The sequence below is a fragment of the Phaethon aethereus genome, assembly GCF_964289735.1.
Source record: "Phaethon aethereus genome assembly, chromosome: 4".
NCBI lineage: Eukaryota > Metazoa > Chordata > Aves > Phaethontiformes > Phaethontidae > Phaethon > Phaethon aethereus.
Window position 1 is genome coordinate 1,485,179 of NC_138578.1, and position 26,247 is coordinate 1,511,425.

The 26,247-nt window shown below is 42.4% G+C and overlaps 1 protein-coding gene across 2 annotated transcripts in view; it reads left to right on the forward strand.

The window, feature by feature from the left end:
* Positions 1-26,247, forward strand: part of ANKRD17 (ankyrin repeat domain 17) — a gene marked incomplete at its 5' end in the record, with an annotated part of 95,414 nt that overhangs the window by 45,687 nt on the left and 23,480 nt on the right. For both annotated transcript variants that reach the window (XM_081999340.1, XM_081999341.1), the window contains 13 exons: positions 964-1,111; positions 1,412-1,559; positions 3,147-3,380; positions 5,395-5,489; positions 10,695-10,932; positions 11,525-11,716; positions 12,107-12,216; positions 13,052-13,139; positions 14,067-14,194; positions 14,669-14,812; positions 15,401-15,503; positions 17,045-17,803; positions 25,954-26,102. In XM_081999340.1, coding sequence (XP_081855466.1) covers positions 964-1,111; positions 1,412-1,559; positions 3,147-3,380; positions 5,395-5,489; positions 10,695-10,932; positions 11,525-11,716; positions 12,107-12,216; positions 13,052-13,139; positions 14,067-14,194; positions 14,669-14,812; positions 15,401-15,503; positions 17,045-17,803; positions 25,954-26,102 — 2,536 coding nt within the window. The remainder of the gene's footprint in view (positions 1-963; positions 1,112-1,411; positions 1,560-3,146; positions 3,381-5,394; positions 5,490-10,694; positions 10,933-11,524; positions 11,717-12,106; positions 12,217-13,051; positions 13,140-14,066; positions 14,195-14,668; positions 14,813-15,400; positions 15,504-17,044; positions 17,804-25,953; positions 26,103-26,247) is intronic.

The window sequence follows — 26,247 nt, forward strand, 5'->3', positions numbered from 1 at the left end:
CCAAACCAGGAGAACTTGTCACTTCTCTGCTTGGTTGAGTTAGGCCCGCAACAGAAACATCGGGTTGCATTACAGAATTCTGGGGTTTTTAGCACAGGACAGCGGGGAGGTGATTAGTTTTGTTATGGAAGAGTGATGCGGGTGGTTTGTTTTAGCTTAGGTTGTGGTGCTGAACAAAAGTTACTGTTGTTAAGTTGGACAGGCGATTTCTGTGTGTTCACTGGTCCTGGGGCAAAAGAGAATGTGAATGCAGCTCTGAGTAGAGATTGCCGATTTGGAAAGAAATAGCCATGGTGTTGTATTTAGCGTCATTTCACCAGTTGTCCTGTTCTTTGAACCTTACTTCAGAAAGCAAGTGGGACAAAACCTGTGTTTTCAAACTGGAACTAAAAAGCAGGAACAGGCTGAGGCTGTATATTGTGTCATAATTCGTAACATGAACCAACAGTGACTTGTTTGCAGTGCTGTATGATGAGCCTTTGAAAAGGGAAAGTTATTACTTTGGTCTCAGATTCTTAAATGGTTACCAAAAAAGGTTTTGTGCTTTTGTACGACATAACATAGTGCTGCACCTGTAGTGCTGAGGCAGTATATCAGGTCCACGGTCGTTTCTTCTTTCAACACGTTTTCTGCTTCTACTTGTACATAGTGTAGAATATGGTAATCCAAATGCTCGTCCAGCAGATGTTTCTCATGTAGACTTCTGTTAAAGTTTAGTAACAGGAGCGGTTGAATATGCACATTACTCAGTTTTCAGAAAAGTTACGTGGAAAACCTCGAGTGTTTAAAAAAAAAAAAAAAGAAAAAAGGCACCTCTTTAATTAGCAGTTGGCACGTTTTTTAGATTGTGTTTTTTTTTCTGTTGACTGCATCCTGATGGCATGTTGGATTTTTACTCTGCATGTAGAGCAAGCATTTCAAGCATAGTCAATTTTCACTTCTAAATGTTTTCTATTTTTCTAGCCGCAGCTTGGCAGAGGCTTGTTCAGAAGGAGATGTAAACGCTGTGCGCAAGTTACTAATTGAAGGACGAAGTGTGAACGAGCACACAGAAGAAGGGGAAAGTCTCCTTTGTTTAGCCTGCTCAGCAGGATATTATGAGCTTGCGCAGGTTGGTTTCCTAGCTGGTTTTAGTACATGTGTATTGTACGAAAATAAGTGTTGAAATGAAGTATTCCAGTCTTAGGCACCTGGAAGGCGGTGTTAAGGTACTGGAAAATGTCAGTTAACTGGCAAATCAAGACTTAGATGTACACTGAATGTTGCTAATGCATTCTTTGTGCTTGCTCTCGCTATGTGTTGGTAACACAGAACTGTATGGTGGTGAAGGTGGGGGGCTTCATTTGTCGTTTCAACAGTCTCAACACGCTGGTTTGTCACTTGCCAGTGTTGATCACCCTTCTGTTCACAGGTTCTTCTGGCAATGCATGCTAATGTAGAGGACCGTGGTATTAAAGGAGACATAACACCTTTAATGGCTGCTGCTAATGGTGGACATGTCAAAATTGTCAAGTTGCTGCTAGCTCATGGTGCTGATGTGAATGCACAGTCATCAACAGGTAAATAAATGTGGTAGAGCTTGTTGAAAACAACTGAACAGCTGAGATTTGCAGCGGGTGTAAAGTTTTTGTGGAACTTTGGGAGGAATGGCCCTCAGCCAAGCAATGCAGAATGCTTCCTTGCAGTTTTACTGCTTGGCCTTTGCTTTTTTTTTAAAAAAAAAAATCTATAAAGTAAGAAGCTATAAAAGCTTTTTTATAGAAGCTATAAAATACTAGTTGGCTGCAGACATAGGAAGGTGGATGAGGCCATTTAGTAACTGAAAGGTATTTGCATACGTAGGATTTGTTGTCATATAGTATTTTAAGCACAGTTTGGGAAGTTTGTGTGTACATAGAAAATTATTTGGTGTCAAGCCTAGGAAAGCAAGGGAAAATAGTAAATGTAAGAACATGCCAGCTGTTCCCTGCCCCCTCCCCCCCCCCTTTTTCTCTCCCTGTCTTTCCCATGGCAATTTGGTAGGCATTTGTGTTTAAGTGACCAAATGGGGAATTACTGTCTTAGTTTCTGTGGCCTTGAACTGGGGAGATTGTGTGTAGTCAACAGTCGTTGACAAAGTGAGTACTGACCCTGAATGATGACAAAACATGGGATATCAGAACACACTATATTATTTTTTTCCTTTCCTTCAGTGAAGTAGTTCTGAGTACTAATTACGCTTTGACTTTTCAGTTTTTTCAAGGTATCTTTCATAAAGGCATATTGTTTGAATCTTCTGTGCAGATACATATTTTTGGAGTTTTTCCACGAAGGTTGTTTTCATCTTTTTGTAAAGACTGAGCATTTTTGAACTAGCCCTTTAGAGGTGTTCAAGACTTGGTTTAGAACCAGCAGTTTTTTCTGCTGCTTGTTTTGAGCCTTCCTTTTTATAGCGTAGTATGTCCCTGCTGATTAACAGGAAAAGGGATGGGTTTTTGTGACGGAAACTGGGATTAGCTGGGATAGAAATGGTAGAACTGCATCAATACAGCCACCAGGCACATAGAGATCTTCAGTCGGTCAGTACTGAGCTACTTTGTACAGTTCCTTGCTTTTTTTTTCCTGCTCCCTGTAGTTCATAGAATCATAGAATAGTTTGGGTTGGAGGGGACCTTCAAAGGCCGTCTAGTCCAGCCCCCCTGCAGTGAGCAGGGACACCTTCTGACAAGTGCATCAGGTTGCTCAGAGCCCCGTCCAACCTGACCTGGGATGTTTCCAGGGATGGGGCATCTACTGTCTCTCTTGGCAACCTGGGCCAGTGTTCCACCGCTCTTACTCTGAAACGTTTCTTCCTTACATCTAGTCTAAATCTCCCCTCTTCCAGTTAAAAACCGTTACCACTTGTCCTGTCACAAAAGACCCTCCTAAAAAGCCTATACCCATCTGTCTTACAACCCCCCTTTAAGTACTGGAAGGCTGCGATAAGGTCTCCCTGGAGCCTTTGCTTCTAGTTACTGTTCTCTTCTAGTTATTGGTCTGTATCCCGAAAAAAACCCTGTTCCTTAAGTTAGACTGGTAAAAGTGATGAAATGGAGCATACGTTGAAGTTCCCAGCGTAGAAATGCTATCACATTCTGATTTCCACCTGTTTTCTCCTGTGGCTTTAGGCAATACAGCCCTTACATATGCCTGTGCTGGAGGCTATGTAGATGTTGTGAAAGTACTGCTGGAATCGGGCGCTAGTATTGAGGACCATAATGAGAATGGTCACACTCCTCTGATGGAAGCAGGAAGTGCCGGCCATGTGGAAGTGGCCAGAGTGCTGTTAGAAAATGGAGCAGGCATAAATACGCATTCCAATGAATTCAAGGAGAGCGCACTTACGCTGGCTTGCTACAAAGGTATAGTACCAAATGCTGCACTCGTTACAAAGGTGTAACGAGCGTGGGCAAGTGGGGCGGGTGGGGAAAGTGTTTGCAAACATGTATTCATTCAGCCTTGCTGTTGAGGACAGAATGCATTCAAAGGCTAGAAATAGACACTGTCTACTGCCTTTGTCCTGGTGGGGGTACCCCATAGCATACATGCACCGTACGTGAAATGATGATCAGTGTGGCAAGTGCAAGTGTCAAGATATAAAACTTATATGTGGGCCTTTATGATGTTTCACAAGATTTTACTCTACTGTATTAATGAGTTATGCAGTGAGGAAATAACACGCTTTGTCACACAATAAGTATGTTAAACTTTCTGTAAAGTAACTATATTGTATGACATGCATCTGCTTAGGCTTGGAAAATACCTAAATCTAAAGGACTTAGCACTGGAAAACATGTGAGATCTTGAGCCTTGCCTTTTAGGTGTCAGTGCTCAGGCAACAGGCCTTTATTCCCTTCCTTAGAGTATTAGGCTGCTATCTTGCATCGCACGAGCAAGAGATGATGATGTTGAATTAAGAGGCCAAATGTGTTCACGCTGCTGAGCGGTTCTGTTGCAGTCACGTAGGACATGTTTTATTACAGCTATTAGAGGGGCTTTTGGCATCATAGAGTAATTGATGTTGGTAGCAGAGGTACTTTTGTGGCACCTCAGTAGAAGATGGTCTTAGTCTTTCATTTACGTTTCTTTTATCTGCTTTGATAAACTTTTGGTTCACTGTTGCTGAATGCCTTCCTAAGCCGTGGTAATTTTCTTCCATGGGGGCTATCGGAGCATAGGCTGTATTTGGAAGAGGTGAGTGGGACCCCAAAACATTCCTTCACTGAGAAGATGCTCTTGGGCTCTGAATCCTGAAGTGAGGTTGGAAAGCAGAGCTGAAAAATTACAGTCTGTGCTTAGTCAGTTGTTCCCTGGGATACATGGGACAGAAGTGAAGATAGGCAGGCTTTTATGTATTTCACCTTACCCGTATATGATACGTCTATCTTGTGGAGCAAACGTAGAAATGCACAAATATCCTGTTTAGGGCGTAAAGATAAGCTCTTAATTGTCTCATGTTGCTTGCTTCCTGTTGTAGAATGACATGATACTTAGGACCAAGAAGGTCACTGACTTCTCCCAAATAAAGGGGGAAGGGCGAAAAGGCAACGTAGCCTCACGTTGGGCAGTATCTGTACTGTTTGTGGTGTTGCTAGGCGTAGTTGTAGTTTCCAAGTTTAGCCACGGTCATGCTGAGTTACGAAATGGAGTATTTTTTTTCTTTGACTCGGTTTTTTATGCTTGCTTATTGTGTTGGTCATGAGTGTGCAGCGAAGTTGACTGGACTTGGCACACATAGAGGTCTTGGTGAAATGTAGCCATGAATTAATGGAGAGCTTGAGAGCAAATACTGTGAAAAAAAGCTGTTAGGTGTTCCTGTTGTGGGAGGATTCCTGCAGATGGTTGAATTCTTATGAGTATGCTTGGGAGTGTGAAGGTCCATCTGCTTTGTCTTTTTTATGATCTGAGGGTTGGTGTTAGCTCAGGGATTGGTTACGATGTCCTTTGTAAAAACAGTACCCCTGAATCCTTAATGTCAAGCAAGTAGAGGGAAAACCGTGACCCCCAACAAAAAAGCAACATTCTGTAGATGAAAAAAATCAAAGACCTTTGCACAAAATAAAACGCCCTGGTAAAGCTTTTGGGGTGTGTGCTACTCTGCTCTAATGTCACCTCAAGCAACACATCTAGTGCGGACATGACTTTAGAAACTTAAGTGAATTGCATTGTATTTGTAGTAACTATGCTGCTAAGCTTCGGTGCGTGTTGAAGGCGTAGAGATGAACATGGCTTTCAAGAGTGTTTCATGGGATTTTTTTTTTTTAATGTTGTAGCATGGCCTTCTGTTACCTTTGTTACGTACGTTAGACCCTTTCTATGACTTGTGAAATGCGCTTTCTAAAGTATTTTTATCTTCTAAGTATTTTCTCCATACAGGGCATCTAGAAATGGTGAGATTTCTGCTGGAAGCTGGTGCAGACCAGGAACACAAGACAGATGAAATGCATACTGCTCTCATGGAGGCTTGCATGGTAAGAGATGTATGGCTTGAGCTCTGGGGCGTATGTACTCTCTTTGCTTCCAGAAGATGAACAAAGCGATTCCCTTTGGTCTCGTTTTGCTACAGAACCTAACTACGTGATGATTTGGTTCTCTTGTGTACTTGATGGCCCTTTGGCAGGAGAAATCGGGGGGGCGGGGCGTACCTCATCGAAAAACAGTACTTCCCAAAACAGCAGAATTGAACTCCTGCTCTCGTGGACCGAGTAGTTGAAGTCTTAAGAGACATCAACTAAAACTTGCATCATGTGAGCATTAGCAGGAGAGCTCTATTAACCCATCGTTTGAATAAGTAGGTCCCCGTATGTTCAGCTGCACTTCATTTTTTCTGTAGTGGCAGAAGTCGGTGAGTGAGGCTGTGTGCTCGTTGTCCCAAAGCAGCTTCTGTAGGCTACGTCTCTCCTTGTTGTTACTCTGTCACTTGCCCCTTGCTTTTGTCCTTCTGGTGATCATGGAGGCCTGGTTTGAAACAGATACCTCTGTGACCTCAGTTCAGAGAAATTAATGACTTCAAGAGGTAGCCAAAAGTAAATAACAGTAATTTAAGTAAATAACAGTAATTTATTTGAACAGCACCCATTTTTTTTCTTTGTGTAATTTTGCAGGCTTGTGGGTGAGCAACTTTTAGCTTACGATAGGGAAATCCTTTCTAAGGGAATCTCCAAATTAATTAACTTTAAGTGGAAAATCCTCCGTGGTTGTTGAAATGCTTTTAACAATTCTAATGTGGGCTGAACATAGGCGGTGAATATGGTCATCGCCTGGCTATTGGAGGCATTTAACATACTTGCGTCATGTTTAAGGAGTCTGTAAGCTAAGTTCTCTTTCAGAGTAGGTGGTTATGTTTAGGTGTGCATGTGCAACTTCTTTTAGTGTGCTTCACATGGCCACGTGCTCCTTGAAAACGCACGATCAGGAGCTCTTTGGGAAGCAGCTAGGAAATGGAAGGGGAAATTGTGAACTCGTTACTGCTAAGAGTACTTTCTGTGTTGCTGCTTTGCCTGTCTAAGGCAATTGTGAAATCACAGGGTAGAATAGATTACCATTTTCATAGCACTTACGAAGATTCTGATAACAGCTCTGGTTTTTGGATAGTAGTTTTTTGCTGTAGAAGACAAATATATGTGAGGCTTCCCCTTGAAAAGGTTATTTATGGGTACGTTTTGGTGCTGGTATGGTATAATTGATGCTGGACTTTAGATTGTTCCAGGCTTTCGTAGTGAAGGAAACGCTAAATAGGTGTCTTTAGATAGTTTTGCTGTTTGAAGTACCGTTAGCCTTGAACAGCTGTGTAAGTCTCATATATGTGCATCTTCTTCAAAGCACGTATCCTGTTTGAAACCTATTTCCTACATATTACCTGAGGTAATGAGATAGAATTTCTGTGGCCATTTCCTTTAGAAATTTGTTTCAATGATGGAGTGAATGTGCCCATTTGTTCCCTTAATTTCTCCTCCAAGAATTGTTCAGACTGCACTACCCCTTCACAGAGAAGTGAATAGCCTGCCATGAGTCAGTAACACTGCGCCATACCGAGGGTTGCCGGGATAAGCTAGCAGGATGAAAAATCCAGCAGGTGTCAGTTTGTGTTTCTAGAACTCAGAATGTTTTGAATTTTTCCTGCTGGAGAAGAGAAAATGAAACGAGATGGAGCAGAACGAGGCTCCATTTTTAGGCCTCCCCCCAGTTTTCTTTGTGACCCTGAATTGCAGCAGGCTGTTGTGCATTGCTTACTGCAGAGGCGGCTTCTTCTATTTAGGATGCACAGCTGCAGCATGCTTAGGTAGGTCAGTAGTTTGTGCCTTATGCCAACATATTCAAAATTCTTCATCTGAATATGGAACTTAGAAGTAAAACTGAAAACTTGTCTCTTGGGTTTCCTTGTTCCCCTCCTCTCTAACTAGATTTCTCATGGGTTGAGTTTTCAATGTCACTAGGCTTGTGTAGCGTCCCGATGTGAATCTGTGGCCATAGAGGACTACCACAAACCCTTACTTACTCTTGTAAAATGAGCCGGTTATTTCTATGCAAGGAAGGTAATGACTTCACATAGGGGAATCGTTAACAGAAACCATTATACTTCTCAAGAAGCAGCTAGGAAGAAAGCCATGTAGGTAGAGAGGACTTGAGCTATTGTTGATCTCATGCTGAAATCTTAACAGATTAGACATATAAATATCACCGGTGCTGTCCTCGCAGCGAGTTCCCTGGAAGGTGATGACAAAATTACCTTTGTTGATGTTGCTGTACCCTTCTCATCAGGATGGCTTTTTGGCAGATTGGAAGTCTGCAGAGAAAGCTGTATTTCGTGGAGCAAGGCCCTCCACCAACAGACTTAGAGAAGTCCGTTAGACTCACAGGAGGGTTGAGACCCATTTTTTAAGATGTATTGAGTGATTGGGAGGGGTGGAAATCTGTCTCCCTTCTTTCTGCAGGAACCTTGTCCCTAAGCAGGCATTTCCACACTGCTGCTCAGAATTGATAGGAGAGTCTCGGAACCTTCAGCTCTGCTTAAGAGAGGGAGCAGCAGTAGTTAGAGAGGTTGCAGCCTGAAATAAAGCAGTGCACGGGCTTCTCATCTCAGCATTTTTTTTTTTTTTTTTTGCAGAAACAGTTGTTGCTTTTCGGTAGCAGAAGAAAACTACCTTCTCCAGAATAGCACTGAACTTGAATATATGTCACAGAATTTTTTTGTATGTGGTATAGCACTTGGAAGCCAGTGAGAACTGTTTAAACCTTGTCCTACAAGGCATTCGGGAAGACTTCTGACGGAGAGCTTTTTTATAGACAGCAGTTAACATTGGTCTAATGCAAATGAGTTGTTGGGCAGTGTGAGTTGCCTTGCGGGAGCAAAAAGCAGGTTTGTCTAGTTTGTGCCTCCTCTTACTGAAGTAACCTAATCTTCCGCAGCGAGGGCTGAGTACTGATTGCACACAGAGGCTGATGGTGAAAACTCACTCGGGGCGCTTGTGCAGATGGGTCAGATGACTTTTTGTGATCAAGTAGCAGTTCCAGGGGCTTTTTCTAGTTGTTGCAGCCGAGCTGAACGATACCACCCCATTGCGAGGTTTGTTGAAGCATGGATAACATTTGCTGGTCTGTTCACCGTCAGTTACTCTCAAGGCTGCTTGGCCCATATAAGCAGTTTTGAAGCACGGCTTTATACTGCTGTTTGCCGTACTTGTCGTGACTCGGGGATGATTTGCGAGCTGTTTTGCCAGACCCTGATGGTTGAGGCACCGTGTCTGCATCTCCCTGAGGAAAGATTCTTTATGGAGTCTTGAAGTTTTTCCCTAAAATAGTGTTGTCATTTCTTGTAAAAGGTGAATATGTCCTAGTTAATGTCCTAGATATTTTTCTGAGAGGAAATCACGTTTTGCTCCCTCGATATCAGAAGAAGGTATGAAAAAGTTAAGAAAACAAAGCGTAAACATGTCAGATGCTGTTTCTTATCTTGTCTGGAGAAGAGCTTTTTGGGGTTGTACCTTCTAGCTTGGCGAGGATGGCAAGGGCTGCGGTTTGCTACCTCTTTTTAGTCAATCTGAGACCAAGGTGTATGTACATTGTTCAGTGACAACCTTGGGAAAGCCTTGTGTTCCTGGTAAGCTGCTGGTTTTGATACGCAGCCCTCCTGTGTTTTGTGTGTCGGACTTGCTCCCATGATGGTTAACTCCAAGTTTGAATGATTGCCCTTTCCTGATGGAGAAGACCAGCTCGGAGAGTCTGTTCTGTTGTTGGAGTGCACTGACCAAGCCAGTCTCTGCTTCTGTGTAAACAAAAGCAGAGCCGAATGGCAGTTGGGTATGTCACTGTCAGGGCTCGAGTGTAAACGTACAGCTGGAAAGCCACTTCAAATGTAGTGCCTGAATTTATGGCATACTAAAAACATGATGAGGATGATAGCCTCCAATATTTTCTTTATTTCTAAAGGAAGAAAGCAGACTTAGGAGCTATGTTTTGGTAAAACTAGTTTGACGGCATGGTCATGCTACCTGGAAAATACTGCTGAGGGAAGGCTGTAGTTCAAGTGACGCCTGTGATGTATGAGGAACGCCTGGAGAAATGGTCCTGTCTTGGCTTTTCTCTTGTAGGCAGAAAGTAAGTTCTAACTCTGCTATGAAATTGAGCAGTGAGGGAGATCGTTTTTGCAGGAGCCAAGAGGCGAGCAATGTAATGGTGCACGGCCTCCCTTCAAGAAAGGAAGCGTGCAAAACCGTTAAACCTAAACCCTGTCCTCATTTCCGCCTCCCTCCCCAAAAGCTGGGAATCTGTAATGTAAATACTAGGAGCCAGTAATGGTCTGCATGGACGTGAGCACGAACTGTACTCCTGGCCTGCGTTGTTTTTATAACTAAAATAGACTGCATTTAACAAGGAAAGTAGCTGCATGTTGGATTTTAAACACAGTTCCCTCTTATTGACAAGGTGGGGAGCATTGGCATTGAGTGACTTGTTTGAAGCTTAAAGGTTTTGTAGTCTTCAGGAAGGACATAAAAACCCCTCTTAGATCGAAGAGAAGATTTTTATTTTTAAACTGAAATTCTCTTAATACCTCTTTATTTATCAGACTGTTTGTGTTGCTAGTAGTGAATTTGTTGGCAGAACACAACAAGAAATACATTTGAGTTAAATTTAAGTTATTTCTTAGAATTTGTGTTCCTTAGATAATTTTGCACGTAGGGTTCTGTGTGTACAGTCTTGAAAAAAGAGGAGTCCTGGCTGCTAGAGTGTTTTGGTATCGTTCTCGTGGAGGAGGCAAGCTCCTGAAATAGGGTCGAGCTCCCTCGCAACTGTTTGGGTTGGCTCCCCCCAATACACTGGTCCCAAACGCTTGGACTTAAGTTTGATGTGAAGTTGACCAGCTTGTTACTTAAACCACTGGCAGGGAGGTTTGATAGGTGCTTCACAACATTTTAGTTTTGTATTTAACATACTCGGTAAAACATGATGCTTGAAGCTTCTTCAGGTGCCTATTTAATAGTAGATCTTTAGCCTGTATCCAAATACTTAGGAAAACTATTAAGCGAGTTGCCTTATATTTTTGGACTTCTTCACTCACTTGTTGCTTTCTGTGTCTCATGAGGGAATTGGAGTCCATGACTATTGAAAGCTTTGGAGAAGAGGAGCAATTTTTCTGTTTTTGACGGTGTTCTGATCTTGGTTTTTTGAATTCCTAGGATGGCCATGTGGAAGTGGCAAGATTACTTCTTGACAGCGGCGCTCAGGTGAACATGCCTGCTGACTCTTTTGAGTCTCCGTTGACTTTGGCAGCCTGTGGCGGGCATGTCGAACTGGCAGCTTTGTTAATTGAACGTGGAGCTAACTTGGAAGAGGTAAACGATGAAGGATACACACCGCTAATGGAAGCAGCTAGAGAAGGCCATGAAGAGATGGTGGCACTGTTACTTGGTCAAGGTAACTATTACGGTGGCTTCTGTGGACCGTAATTCAGTAGGCATCTGCATATGTTACGGGAAGAAAAAAGTTAAGTTACTGTAAATTTGCTTTTATTATTCAACAGCTTCTCAACTTACCCTCTTTGAGCAGTTGTTTTGGGGTTTCGGTTTTTAATTGGTTTTTTTGCGGTTTATTTTCTGTTTTTGTTTTGTTTTTTAAAGCAAATATCCTTTGCTGTACTAGTTCACTTCCTAGGAGGTCATTCTGAATTGTTCTTCAGAAGAGGTTTGTGTTTTTCAGATGGGCACGGAATAGCAAACGGTTCATGTCAGTAACTGGTACTCTGCACGATGGCCTGTCTTGAGATGGTGTTATTGCTGAAAAGCTGTAGACAAGGGCTTTGAGGCCCTCAGAGGGGTTACGCAGTAGTTCAAGTTCAAATCTTCTTGTCACACCGTGATTTTAGAACAAAATCTCTACAGCTCTAGAAAGGAAATGGGTAATAAAAAGATGCCTTGTGCATCAGAAAATGGCTTTGCTGATACTGCTTTTAGTAGCTACCGTTTCCTGACGTACATGTGGTTTTGGTGTTTTGTTTGGTTTTTCTCAGGAGCAAACATCAATGCGCAAACAGAGGAGACGCAAGAAACGGCATTAACTCTGGCTTGCTGTGGAGGCTTTTTGGAGGTTGCTGATTTTCTTATTAAAGCAGGAGCTGACATAGAACTCGGTTGTTCCACACCTTTGATGGAGGCTGCTCAAGAGGGTCATTTGGAGCTGGTTAAATATTTATTAGCTGCAGGTAGGAAGTCATTTTGTTAATAGTTTTGTAGACACTGAATGTAACCTGAAGAGAGAAATATTTTTGTTCGTCTTCATAATGTTTTCATTAGCAGCTATTTGAAGTTGACCACAAAGATTTGTGGAACCTTAAGTAATTTACTAGTTGGATCCTAATGGACATTAAGTTCTGAAGATGAAGTTGTTGTAAACTCGCTGGAATTGAGCTTCTAGTTCATGTTTAATTTTTTTATGCCTCTAGAGTGTGATTAAGGAGTCCTGTTTCATAGATGTTAGATGGGAACGGGGAAGTTAAAAATTTGCTCTGTGATCTGGTAAAAATTATTAAGAGACTTGGATATTTTCTGTATTGAACTTCATAAGGCTTACATACTTGTTACTACTGCTTCAGGGGCTAATGTGCATGCAACAACAGCAACAGGTGACACAGCACTGACATATGCCTGTGAAAATGGCCATACTGATGTAGCAGATGTCTTACTTCAGGCAGGTGCAGATCTGGTAAGTCATTGCCTTCATAAAAAAAGTTAGGAAATAAAATTACTGACATGTATTTATCCATTTATTTATTTTGGTCCTGTGTTCTTTGCTGAAAACTTAAGGAGTTTGCTGTTCGTTGTTGTAGTTATATTCAAATTCTCTTGTAACCTTTTTTTTTTTTTTTAACTAAGTGAGAATCGGTGATGCTTTTCTAATGGTTTTTATACTGTTTAATTATCTGAAAGTGCTTAGGTCAGTTGCAGTATGTTGGTGGTTGATGTTCAAAAAGTTTCCAAGCCATTCCAGGTTGCTTCTACAGAAGAATAGGCGGTTTTGTTCTTTTGTCATGTACAGTTCTGAATGGTGTTCAGCTTTGAATTGTTGAGCTGATTATGGGTTAATACTCGAGTCTGCAAATTTGTTCTGTTACTTAAGCAGCAAAGAGTTGATAGTTCTGTTTTCATGTGATCTATTTGGTGTACCGTAATGCAGTTAAGATGACGGAGGTAAATTCATTTTTACGTTTCACTAGGCTTGTACACTAGTATGCTATCGAATAGTGAAGTTAAACACGACCGAACACATTTTGTTTAACTTAAATCCCCAACATGTGTCAGTGCTTCTTGTCTAAGAGTCTCAGACCTGTGCAAAGGTAGGTAGATAGTTTCAAACTGTCTGCAAGATACACTCAGTTAAGATGTTACTTAAATTCTTACGTCTGTGGTTTGTGAAAAACTGTAAAAGTATCTTCCACATCTGGTGTCTTTCCGTTGGAAAAAACAAAAGGCTGAATTGCATCCTTTCACGTGTGCTGCTTTGTAATTTTGAATTTTAAGCCTTTCTTTATCTGCTCTAGGAGCATGAATCAGAAGGTGGAAGAACGCCTCTCATGAAAGCTGCAAGGGCAGGTCACGTTTGCACTGTTCAGTTCTTGATTAGCAAAGGTAAGAGCGTGAAAAGGTTTTGGTTTTCCTGCTGTTAGAAATGCTCGAGGTTAAGAACATGTCAATACTAGCCTAACTTCCTTGGATTTATTGCAAATGTTCTAACTTCAGTAGGTTTTTGATTCTCACTAGGCACATAATGATCACCTCTGGTCTCTGGTGAGACTAGTGGGAACTGCAGCTACTTCTAAAAACGGTTATATTCCAGTCTCTAATTCCTAGTAAAAGCAGCAACAGTAGTAGTGGTTACTGGCTGCCTACAAGCTCCTGATGCAGCTTTTGAGCACTGTCTTTTCAGAAGTCTAACTTCCAGTGCGTGTTTGTGTCAAAATTTTGACTACAACTTTCTTTATGTTGTCAGAACTATCGGCTCCAGCCTTACATCACGGTTGAGCGCGTGGAGTTGATGCAGAGCTTGGCATTGTTGTTTTTTCTCTCTCTCTCTCTCTCGAGCTGGTACTGAAGTATTTTTCTTGTACCTTCTTTGTATGGCACAGACCTGGCCTAAAGCTTCCAGGGTGATGTTGTTTTCCCTGTGCAGATCGTAGAGGAAAGAAGCAGCGCTGCAATTAGTCATCTGCTTGCTGATGCCAAGATACACGCGTCCATGCGCTGGATCTTAGCATTTTTTTGTTTGTTGGTTTTTAAAAGAGGCATATCTCTGGCACAACTGTGGCCAAATGGAAAAGCGATAGGTTCGCTTGCTCTGTGATGTTCCACGCTTGCCAACATAGCCACTGGAACAGTGCGTTTGGAGTGGTCTTCTGGTGATAGTAGTAATGGGCTGTTCAATTTGTCAGTTGTAAGACTCCAGCCATGGAGAACTGTGTTTTCATATCGAAGAAAAAACTTAACTTCCTGTCGCTTTTGGTGGAGGAGAACCAGTTGAAGTTTTCTTAAATAACCTTTCACCTTCTGTTTTTGAAGGAGCAAATGTGAATAGGACCACAGCTAACAACGATCATACGGTATTGTCGCTGGCCTGTGCTGGAGGTCATTTGGCAGTTGTGGAGTTACTGCTAGCTCATGGTGCTGATCCTACACACAGATTGAAGGTTTGTCGCTCACCTACCTTATTTTCCTCTTAGGTAGTCTTTCACTAACCTTAAATGTAGCGGTGCCCGAGCGAATTTGCTCCTTTTGCATTCTCGGCAACTGACCCAGCGTGTCATGATTTAAGTTGGAGTAAGATGCAGGAGCTGGTATTTCCACGAACGGGTATTATGGTCACGAACCTATTTATAGAATTTAGAGTTAGGAGGAGCACGGGTGTATTGATTACCGTGAACGTTAAGGTTGCACTCTGGTTGCAAGGTCGTAATTGTGGAAGAGGAAGGAAAATATGAGAAAGCATTATTTTTTCGGGAAATACTTAAGAGTCCTGAAGTTTAGATGTGTGCTAACTGCAGATTGAATGAATATTTATTAACGTGGTCCTTGTCTGTACCGTGTCGTGTCTCCCAAAATGCTTCAGCATCGTCGTGTTTTGACGATGCATTTGCCTAATACTGTGATCTTTCCCTCTTTAGGATGGATCGACTATGTTAATAGAGGCAGCAAAAGGTGGTCATACCAGCGTGGTTTGTTACCTTCTAGATTACCCAAATAACTTGCTTTCTGCTCCTCCACCTGACGCTACTCAGCTGACCCCACCATCCCATGATTTAAATAGGGTAAGATTTAAGGGCCGCTTGTTTGTAGATTTTTGGGGCACTTTTGCATTTCTTCTTGCACCTTAGTCAGAGTTTGCAGATGAGAAGAGCGTCGTATCATTTTCTGAACTGAACTGTAGGTGAACACACTGAAAATGACTTTGAGCTGTTGTGAAAACGGTAAAGGCTCTTTGAGCATTGCCGTGTAGTGCTTTCATAGTTGTTGTTCTTGCTCTGTATATATTACTGGAGAAAACAATGAGGGGGGGAAAAAAACCCCAGCGAGGGAGAAGGTCTATTTTAATGAGGCTCTTCAGAATTACATTTGTAGCCCATTGTGGCTTGTATTTGCTTTACCATAGTATAGCACTGTACCATGCTGAGATGAGTATTGTTTGGCAAGTCATTTCTTCTGTTAAAAATGCAAGGTGTATAAAAGGCAGATGCATCTCAAATCGTTAACTATTGAACTCAGCATATAAAAAAAACGTATTAAATGTTATCAGTTCCATGAAAGTGTGCTTTTCTGACAGGTTTTGTTTACCTTCTATTGAATTATAACTAGATTAGAGTATGAGAGAAGTAATCTGTTAGTATCCAACATTTTAGGCTCCTCGTGTACCAGTGCAGGCGCTGCCCATGGTCGTCCCACCCCAGGAGCCTGACAAACCCCCTGCTAATGTCGCCACAACCCTTCCCATCAGAAATAAAGGTCAGTCTTAGCTCTGGAGCTTATTTTCTAAATATGCTTCCTAGGTAGACGATAAAGGGTTGCACTTGTAGCAGAGTAGTTCCTATGAAGAGTGTTTACGAATTCCGTCAAGGAAAGTGCAATTTTTAAATTTTTTTTTTTAAGGATTGCTTATCGGCCAAATACGAAGTATCAGTCATCTAACCCTGTAATTATTAAGTGTCAAGAAATCTGCCTAAGTAAATATGTTAAAATATATATTAGTCTGACATACTGGACTAATGCAAAATGTCACCCAGAAGCCTATATAAATTTGATAACGGAAGTTGAAAAAACAATGTTAACTCCATATCGTAGTTTATTTGATAACTTGCGTTTACTTAGGATAGCAGTCTTGGAGTGGTTTTGACTAATTTGATTGAAGGCGGAATTTCTTGTGCTATAAAATATGTAGTCTGATGTGGCTCAGGTCCTCCTAGGACTAAATTTGCATCTATTTTGATATCGCCATTTTGACACCTAACGCTTTCTTTGCTTAAGAATTCTCTTCCAAAACAATTTTTATCGAGGATCAGCGGTAGTGCAAATACAGGCGTGCATGTCATAAAATTAATACTGTGTGTACACTTGTATTGTTCTGGAAATACAGCGAGGATGACTGGAAGAAACTGGGCACCTCCACTGACTCAAATCCTGAGTTTTGATTTGCCTTTCGCCCTTCAAAATTAACCGATTTTTCCTTCTCCAACCGGTATGGCAGATCATGTCAGCTGTGTTACTGTGGACTTCTTCATAAAAGATGAATTGGATTAGTCCATCGCTCATTCTTACAGGAAGGCTGAAACATTTGCCTTGCCTGGGCAGAGAGCTGAGTTTTGACACAGGCAAAAATCATGTCTGCTATGGATAAAATGTAGTGGCTAAACATACCCTGTTAGATCACGTTAAATATAAATGACTATCCTGGCTTCTAGCGCTGTTTGTCAACTGAGCAAAGCTGGATACCTGTAGTGAAAGGATTCAGTAGTCCGAAAAAGCGTAGCGCTGCCTAAAACGTACAGTTACTTGCGCAACTGGTGGCCTAGAACAAGTCACCTGTCCCTCGAGATGTTTTTACATCGCTTTTGCTGTGCTTCAGGGCTGTAACCATACGTTTATGTCTTAACACGATACCAGACGCATAACATGGAGTACAGAGACAGCATATCCTTTCTTTTTGTTTCCATTGATCTTGTAGCACCACTCGATAACAACGGCTCTTGAGACAATCGCCTCATTTGGCAAAAGTGTAACAATTGTTGGAGTAAATATGTCAACGTAGCGCAGTGTTATTTGGAATGTATGCGCAGTAATCTGTACTGTTAAATTGCAATCTGACTGCTGTATTAAAATTGATAGCCAAAGGTACGGGGTTTTTTTGAGGGCCTTACAGTACACGCTGACCTGTGGGTGCTGTGTCTTGGTGCGCAACCGGCCATTTAGCATCCCAACAGTAGCTCTATAATGAGGATGCCATTCGTATGCACTTCCATTGGTTCTGAGGGGGTTTCTTTTTCACACAGCTGCTTCTAAACAAAAGTCCAGCAGTCATTTGCCAGCAAACAACCAGGATGTACAGGGTTACATCACCAATCAGTCTCCAGAGAGCATTGTAGAAGAGGCTCAGGGCAAGTTGACAGAGCTGGAGCAGAGGATAAAAGAAGCCATAGAGAAGAACGCTCAGCTGCAGTCCCTGGAATTGGCACACGCTGACCAGCTCACCAAAGAGAAGATTGAGGAGCTGAATAAAACGAGAGAGGAACAAATTCAGAAGAAACAAAAGATTTTGGAGGAACTGCAGAAAGTGGAGCGAGAGTTACAGCTGAAAACTCAGCAGCAGCTAAAGAAGCAATATCTAGAGGTAAAAGCGCAAAGAATTCAGCTCCAGCAGCAGCAGCAGCAGCAACAGTCTTGCCAGCATCTGGGACTACTGACTCCTGTTGGGGTAGGAGAGCAACTCTCAGAGGGAGACTATGCACGATTACAGCAAGTGGACCCCATCTTGCTTAAAGATGATACTCAGCAAGCTGCTGCGCAGACGGGTTTTGCACCAATTCAGCCTCTGGCGATGCCACAAGCTTTGCCTCTGGCAGCAGGTTCCTTACCTCCAGGGTCCATCGCAAATCTTACAGAACTGCAAGGTGTTATAGTTGGACAGCCAGTATTGGGCCAAGCACAACTAGCAGGGCTGGGGCAAGGAATACTGACAGAAACACAGCAAGGGTTAATGGTAGCCAGCCCTGCTCAGACGCTCAATGACACGCTGGATGACATCATGGCAGGTGGGTTTATATTGTTACGAGCAGGTATAATTTTTGCTTGACCAGTTGAGGGTATGTCCACTTCTTTATGTGTGTGTGTGTTTGTGTATTCCCGCTAGCTCTATGGCAAGTACCGCTAGCCTACCGATCCCTGTCTCGAGGAGTTCAGAGAAGTAGTTTAAACTTCTCAGTTTGCAGGGTTGCCTTTCCTTTTGTTGAGCTAACCGGTGCTTGTTTGTCAGGTTGGTATGTCGGAAGGGGCATTTTTAACTCCTTCGTAGTTTGTGGGGCGGGGTGTGCTAGGGTCTCACAGTTCCATTTTGGCCTGTTTGTAGCTCAGGAACAACGTCTTGACGATACCGGTTGGTGCTTTGGAGTAGCTGACTGAAAACTGACTCTGAGAACTCAGAACAGGGTTTGAGCAAGTATAGCGCCACAGCAAGCCTGTAATGTTTAAGGAACCTGTAGACTTGTCTTCTGAATGAGAGCTGCGCTAGGTGGCCTCGAATAGTCTACCTGTTGGAAGCTGTTACTTCTGTTTGGGAAAAACGATGGTAACCCTATGACTTTTAAAAATGTCTACTCCTAAAAAATGGCCCCTTCGCCAGCGAAAAACTGACTTGGCCCTACCAAATACTTCCGAACCGCTTCGGACAGTTCATTACTCGGTGACACCAGTGCTTTAAGTCTTTAAGCAGTAACGTAAAAGAATGAAACAAGTTTTAAATACCATAAGAAACATGACTTGTTAGTGTTCCTTTCCTTCACACCCGCTTCAGTTGCAGTTAATTCCCCTTCCATGTTTAAGTAGTCGCTGAAATAGTCATTTTGGCTCCTTGGCCGAATGCAGATTAACTGTTAGGAAATCAAGTAAAGAATGACGTCACTCGATGACAATTTGCTGAGGTGCTCTTGATTCGTGTGCTTTTGTTTCTGAAACTGCTGTCCGTTTTGACGTCTGCTTTGTAAAACATGTTAGGATGAGGGGCGTGTGCCCGAGGAAAGGCAGGTGTCCGAGAAGGTGTTAGCCCTGAGGTGCAGAGGTGTGGAGCTGGTCCCGTGTACGCTGCGAGAGTTATTGGAGTACGATAATGGTGCGGAGTGAACAGAAGATCCGGTAATGGCTAAAAACACCAGGTGGTGATTGCTAGAAATACTGGGAGCAATGCTTTTAAAATTAGGCACCTAATGAGTAACCTGATGTTCAGGCAAAGCCTCGTTAAAGATAACTGAAACTTATGGGAGCTACAGAGATACTTTTCTGAAAATCTGGTGTTGGCATTGAAGCCTAGACATGCAGATTGGAAGCTGTCAGTGGGTAAAAAAACTAACTTAATGCATGAAAAAGTAGAGGAAACTACGTCTGTCATGCCTTAATAGTGGAGATGTCTCTCACGTGGAGCTGCTGTGGTACCTAACAAGACCAGCTACACAATTTGAGAGATGGGGTAATTGCACTTCTCAGTTACTTAGGAATACACTTGAATTACCTTTAAATGTAACTTGAACTCTGAGTTAGGACATTTGTTATGTGTTTAACTGCATGTGGCATCTTGAGAATGTACGATTTTAGGTCATCTGCCGCGTACCCAAATGCTCACGCATACTTTTTTGGAAAGGTCAGGTATTTCCAACGTGCACTTGAGTGACTGTTTTGGTACTATTTAGTCCCCACGTCTTCGTATGGGCGTGCACACGTACGATTGGGACCGAGGTCTAAATTGTGCTCTGGAAGGCATTTGTAGCAATGTATCTGTTAAAAGCCGTACAGATGCAATTCCATCTTTGCTTTTCTGTGAAGTGGCTAATTTGAGAGTTGTGTGTTTTTTTTTTTTTTAAGCGAGAGCAGACGCAGGCTTGAGTATGCAACTTAAGTGTCAGGCTGGAATCCACGTATCAGGATTTAGTGTGGAGGTGAAATGGGCTCAGTATAACACAAAACATTTAAGCAGCCGCTAAATATTTTATCAGTAGCTTTGTGTATTGCTTGAATAGGAACACTCTAGAGTATTCCCGTGGATTTAAATCTCTTTCTGAGATGAGCTGAGTTGAGTTTGGTAACAGAATTGTGGCTTGCAGTTAGAAAAACGAAGCTGCTCCTTGACTGTGCAAACTTAATGTAACGTTCGCCTCTGTGCTTAATTAGTTGCAAACAGTGAGTTTCACTTTCCCATTTTAGGGGAAAGTACTTGTTTAGGCCAGTATTGGTTGAAAACAAGGTTGATACCTGTGAGAGGCGAGTGTAAGACATGGGTATTGCTATAGAGGTCAAGTTCTGTTTCCAGATCACCTCTGGGAGGTCAAAGTAGGTTCCTTGCAATTAGAGAAGCTAACTGGTGTTACCGGAGCTCTAGGCAACTTGCCTGGAAACATAGCGAGAGAATTGACCAAGTTAAGGGGTTTGGGGCTTTTTTAAAGGAAGAGATAGGGTAACTTGAACAAGTAGTAAATAATGTTTCAGTTAGAACTTTGGCCTCCTTTCTGATCCTGCTGGAATTGACGACAAGCAAAAGGTCCACTCTTCATTTTCAGATGTTGGATGGGGTCTTTGCTTGCCGTGAGCCTCGTGATCCGCCTAATGGATGAGGGAAAGGCTGTGCATGTTGTCCATACCTGGACTTTAGTAACACCTTTGACAGCGTCTCCCACAGCATTCTCCTGGAGAAACTGGCGGCTTGCGGCTGGGACGGGTTTACTCTTCACTGGGTGAGGAACTGGCTGGATGGCCGAGCCCAGAGAGTTGTCGTGAATGGAGTTAAATCCGTCTGGCGGCCGATCACAAGCGGTGTTCCCCAGGGCTCGGTTCTGGGGCCGGTCTTGTTCAATATCTTTATTGATGACCTGGATGAGGGAATCGAGTGCTCCCTCAGTAAGTTTGCAGATGACACCAAGTTGGGTGGGAGTGTTGATCTGTTGGAGGGTAGGAGGGCTCTGCAGAGGGATCTGAACAGGCTGGATCGATGGGCAGAGGTCAACTATATGAGGTTTAATAAGGCCAAGTGCCGGGTCCTGCACTTCGGCCACAACAACCCCATGCAACTCTACAGGCTTGGGGAGGAGTGGCTGGAGAGCTGCCTGGCAGAAAACGATCTGGGGGTGCTGGTTGACAGCTGGCTGAACATGAGCCAGCAGCGTGCTCAGGTGGCCAAGAAGGCCAACAGCATCCTGGCCTGTATCAGCACTAGTGTGACCAGCGGGAGTAGGGAAGTGATTGTGCCCCTGTACTCGGCACTGGTGAGGCCGCACCTCGAATCCTGTGTTCAGTTTTGGGCCCCTCACTACAAGAAGGACGTTGAGGTGCTGGAGCGTGTCCAGAGAAGGGCAACGGAGCTGATGAGGGGGCTGGAGAACATGTCTGATGAGGAGCAGCTGAGGGAACTGAGGGTGTTTAGTCTGGAGAAGAGGAGGCTGAGGGGAGACCTCATCGCTCTCTACAACTCCCTGAAAGGGGGTTGTGTTGAGGTGGGTGTTGGTCTCTTCTCCCAAGTAACCAGCGATAGGACGAGAGGAAATGGCCTCAAGTTACGCCAGGGGAGGTTTAGATTGGATATTAGGAAAAATTTCTTCACCGAGAGAGTGGTCAGGCATTGGAACAGGCTGCCCAGGGAGGTGGTGGAGTCGCCATCTCTGGAAGTGTTCAAAAAACGTGTGGATGTGGCGCTTCAGGACATGGTTTAGGGGACACGGTGCTGCTGGATTAATGGTTGGACTTGATGATCTTGAAGGTCTTTTCCAACTTTTGTGATTCTGTGAATAGAAGTATTTTTCAGGGGTAGTTACGTAACTCTTGAGTGAAAACATTGCATGTGTTAAATGTTGTGTTAAGGATGTAAATTACAGCAAGAAAAAAATCCCTGTTTTTAATAGCAAACTTTTCTTAAAATAATAACTATCCCAAGGAGCGTGTCCAGTAACAGAGCTTCACAAAGAATTTCAGGAATCTTGAAGCGCTTGGTAAGATTGATTCCTGGAAGCTACCTTGTGGAATGAGTCAGTTCTATCTCTAACTGCCTAAATTACTATGTAAGAAGGAATATGCATTGCCTGTGAGCTCTTCACCGAAACTCAATAATGAAAAAATAACTGTAGAGCGCCAGCATAATGGAAAAATCATGAGGTTCTGTCCCATTCGTCACCCGTGCAGGAGCTGCGGAGGACTGAGGGTGCGAGCGTTTAAGCGTGGGTGTAACTAGCATTGGTTGCTGGCAATGACTACGCTATTCCTGCAGTTGGGTGGTCAATGCATTTAGACCTTTGTCCTTGGAATATTAAAAGACTTCCATCTATTGCTCGGCAGCTGGTTTTGTGCCAGACTGAGCCTGTGGTAGCTCACTTTCCAGACTGTAACTACTATCATACGGACTACAGGTGTGGTGCGGTTTTCAGGCTTCATCCGTGGAGCAGTTAGTGCATAGCAGTAAAGCTGTGTGTTTGTATTTGAATTCAGAACATAACTTTGACCCTTGTAGTTCAAGGCATGTTAGGCATCTGAAGTGTTCTGTGTTGATTTTCAGCATGTGTGGTAGGAACATAGCTTTTAATAATTTAAGATATTACAGAGAAGATGGGGGCAGAGGAGAAGGAACTGTTGTGGAACAAGCCTGTTCGGTTGGCTTGAAACAAGTTGGAAAAGGCTGAGGTATCCAATGTATATCTTGTAACGCTTTCTGGTTTTCAGTCCCTCATCTTGGTTTATTGCAATGTAATGTGAAACAATTTTTTAATACATCTACTGTTGACATTACAGGAGACAAGGAATAAATGTGTAAGGAAAACGCTGTGTGCACAGTCAGAGAACGCTAGTAAGAAAGTTGATGGTCGACATAAAGATGAAATGGAATCATAAAGGTGCTTGGTTTTGCTAACATTTTGCACTTACTGAAAATACGAAATACTCAAGGAAGCAGCAAACATGAACAGCACAAACAGCCCCGTGTTCCTTTTCAAAATGTCAGGCTTTTTTCCAGACGCGCCTTTTGATTTAGGAAAAAAGTGAACGAGGAAAAAAAAATCCGTTTGGCTCAAATGATAACTATCTTGTGTTAGTTTCCAGGTGTTCTAATTTGTCAGCTTAGCTGTTTGCTTTCCTCCCCTGGTACTGGGGCAGCATTTGTAAGCCAAATGCCTCTATGGTTGGTGAGGTCGTTGGCCTTGGGGGAGAAGACAGCAGCTGTGAGGATGTCTTTTTTTTTTACTTAAGCTAAGAGTAAGTTGAGTTGCCCAGAAAGAAACTGGTATGAAGAGCAACTATGCTCCTAATATTCCGAAAGGGCAAAACTGGTTGTCTAATAGCCAAACAAATGTAAAAGACTTTGACTAGAGTAGTCAAGTGGTGCTTGGAGTGATGTATTCTGACAAAGAAGCTTGACCTTGTTTCGTAATGTGATTAAGACTGGTAGCTGGTCCTGTTCCAAGGCATATATATACTACAATATTCTAACAGCCTACTAGCTTTGAAGACTTTGTTATCCCATGCATGCAGTCATGCTTTAATGTTGAAGTACAGACTTTTAGTTCAATTTCACCACTGGTCTTTGAGAGTAGATGGAGGGACAGAGGGGGAAGATAAACCTTTGGCTGTCAGTGCGTTTATATTTGGTGATCAAGCTAGGTGGTTACTCTTTTTGCTGCTCAAGACTGTTGTGAAAACCTTCTGAAACCTCACTGAAAACTTCTAACATTTTTGTTTGGACACTGTAAAGATTCTGTTCATTGCCTTGCCATGTTCATTAAAGTTGAACTCTGCACAGGTGATGCTGAAATACTCAAAGTCATTACCCACAAAAGTTAATACATTGTTTCAGTGAGATATGCTGTAGGGATATGAACTATGTGTCCAAGAATTATTGCTGAAGCACACTTGGAATATATTTAATATGACAACTGTAATTCAACATGCATTTTCTCTTCTACTAGCATGCGTAAAACCACTTATCTATGGGCTGTACAATAAAGTTTTTCTTCCTTGTCGAAAAGACGGGTGTTGGCTTTTAAATATGTCTTTTTTCTTTTTTCCCCTCCCTCCTCATTGCAACACTATTGGTATTAAAAAAAGAGACTGTGCCTGAATTGAGACCTTCCTAACTACCTTGATTTTTTTTAAAAAATGGTAACAACTTTAATAGTACCTCCTGTAATGCAGTAGATGCTGCTCAGCCCCCATGGTGGGACTACGGCAGTAATTCCTAGCAGCTATTTAGAATACGTGTAGTACTGTAGCAGGGCTAACTTTTTTTCATGTGTGGATTATTTGATGGTCGTGGGTTTGTATCATCAGTTAAGCGTATTTGGTTAGCGTCCAGCCCATTTTACTGTCTTTCCCATCTAGTCCAAAAGAACCTGATAGAGTCAAGCATCATGATCCCTTATGATTCTATTACTGTTTTATGCTGCTTTAACTTCTTCTTTGACCTTACAGAAAGAAGGCAAATATGCTAGTTTTTCAGAATTACTTTGTATATGTAAAGAAGGGAGCGGGAGTTCCAACAAACAACTGCTTATCCTTCGATATGAAACCAATTGGAAGCAGGGTTTTTAGGTTAGATCTCTCCTCTAAAGTCAGAGTAAGGAATGAGATGAGTTTCAATTAGATGCTCCCCTGAATGATACTTCGTTATGATCTTTGGTTAGTTCTCCTCTGTCCAGAATTCCCTTCGGCCACAGTTTTTGACCTTGTGTCAGAATAATTTGGCTTCTCTATGTTTCTTGTAATCAATGCCTGGTGTGTTTTGTCTCGTAAGATGAGAATGGTTTTCAAGAGTCATTCGGATGGACAGATGGAAGGAGTGTGTAATATTGATTTACTCTTAAATGTAAGGTTAATCATAGTTTTTATGTTACAACTTGGGGCTTCTTGGTTTCTCTCGGTGACATTTTATTAGCTTCTTTGGGATTCGGTATAGGAAGCCCAGAAATGAAATTGGTAATGGATGAAAAACATAGCTGCCTTGCAGAGGCGGGAGTAGGCTAATTGGTGTGTTAGGGTACATTTTTGTGGCATCTGTTGAAAAACTTACCATGTAAATATAGGAATTCTTTACAAAACTTACTACTAAAATATATGAGCTAATCAATAAACCTCTGGTAGTTACAGACACAGCTAATGATTAAACCCCTTGGAAAATGAACAGGACTTGAAAAGTTGGGGATAAAGGGATGTAATTTTGATGTTCCATAAGGTTACTTGGTGGTGTGTATTAGAAGAATGCTGACAATATGTGGAAACTGCATTTCCTTCATCTTGCAGTTGAAGGTGCTTTTCTCAACTTGACAGGAGAAGTGTATGGTACTTGGCTTTCTCCTTTGCTGATCACACCTGATAAAGACCTGTAGGAATAACGGAGAGAAGGCAGGGAGAAAACAACTGAGTCCTTGTAAGGAAAAAACCAAGAAGTAGGAAAATGGGGGATTTTCTCCAAAGGCTGTTTTAGGTTGAAGCTCGCTCTGTACTTTTAAATGTTATACGTGTGAAATGATTTTCAGGCAAGTGTGGCAGTCAGTGCTATCTTGTGTCATGTCAATGCACTGTCGTCAACTGTAAAATGGTATTACCTTTTGCTTATCCTAACAACCTTGACCAAAGTTTCTGCAAAATGGCTCTTAAGAAGCTTCCACTGCTCTGGGTTCAACAAATTCTGCCATGTGAGCATCCTGACAGTAGTGCTATTGCTTTTTGTTAAGTTTATCGGGGCTGGGGGTGTGGGGGGTGAAGATTGGACAGACTTCTATGTAAGAATCTTTAAACTGTTTTAAGAAAAATTGCATAGCTACACATTGATTGGGCTTGTTCTGCAGTCCTGCTTTTAAAGGTATGGAACTCTGGGTCCAAATAATGGATGAATTGTTGTAGGAAAGATCTTTGATTGGGGGGGGGGGGGAACCAAAACCAAAAACTAAAAAACAATAAATTTTTTTTTTGGTGGTAGGCTTCTAGAAAACATGCCAATCTGACACATGCCTATTTTGTTGATTGAATACAGTTAACCTTTTTCATATTTGTTAAATTCAAAGAGTTAAAGGTTTCAAAGAGTGGGTTAAGAGTGTGGAAAATCAAGTTTTTAGGGACTTCAGTCTGTTGGTGGGAGTTCTGTCCCGCTGTCCATTCATTGTCGCGTTAAATTTCTGAGGTGAAGTGTTTTGCTTTCGCTAAGTGTAATTATTGTGTTCAACAGCAGTGAGCGGAAGAGCATCTGCAATGTCAAACACTCCTACCCACAGCATTGCAACCTCTGTCTCCCAACCTCAGACGCCAACTCCGAGTCCTATCATTTCTCCTTCAGCCATGCTACCAATCTACCCTGCTATAGATATCGATGCACAGGTAAGCATGCGATTGTCACTGCAGCACAGATGCATGCAGCTATTTTGGTTCGGCATCCTGAATAATTTAACGATAACAAACAGCTCTGTTGTATAATGAATTGGGTTGTAGAGACTTGATTTGCTGCTTTTAGAAAGCGCATACG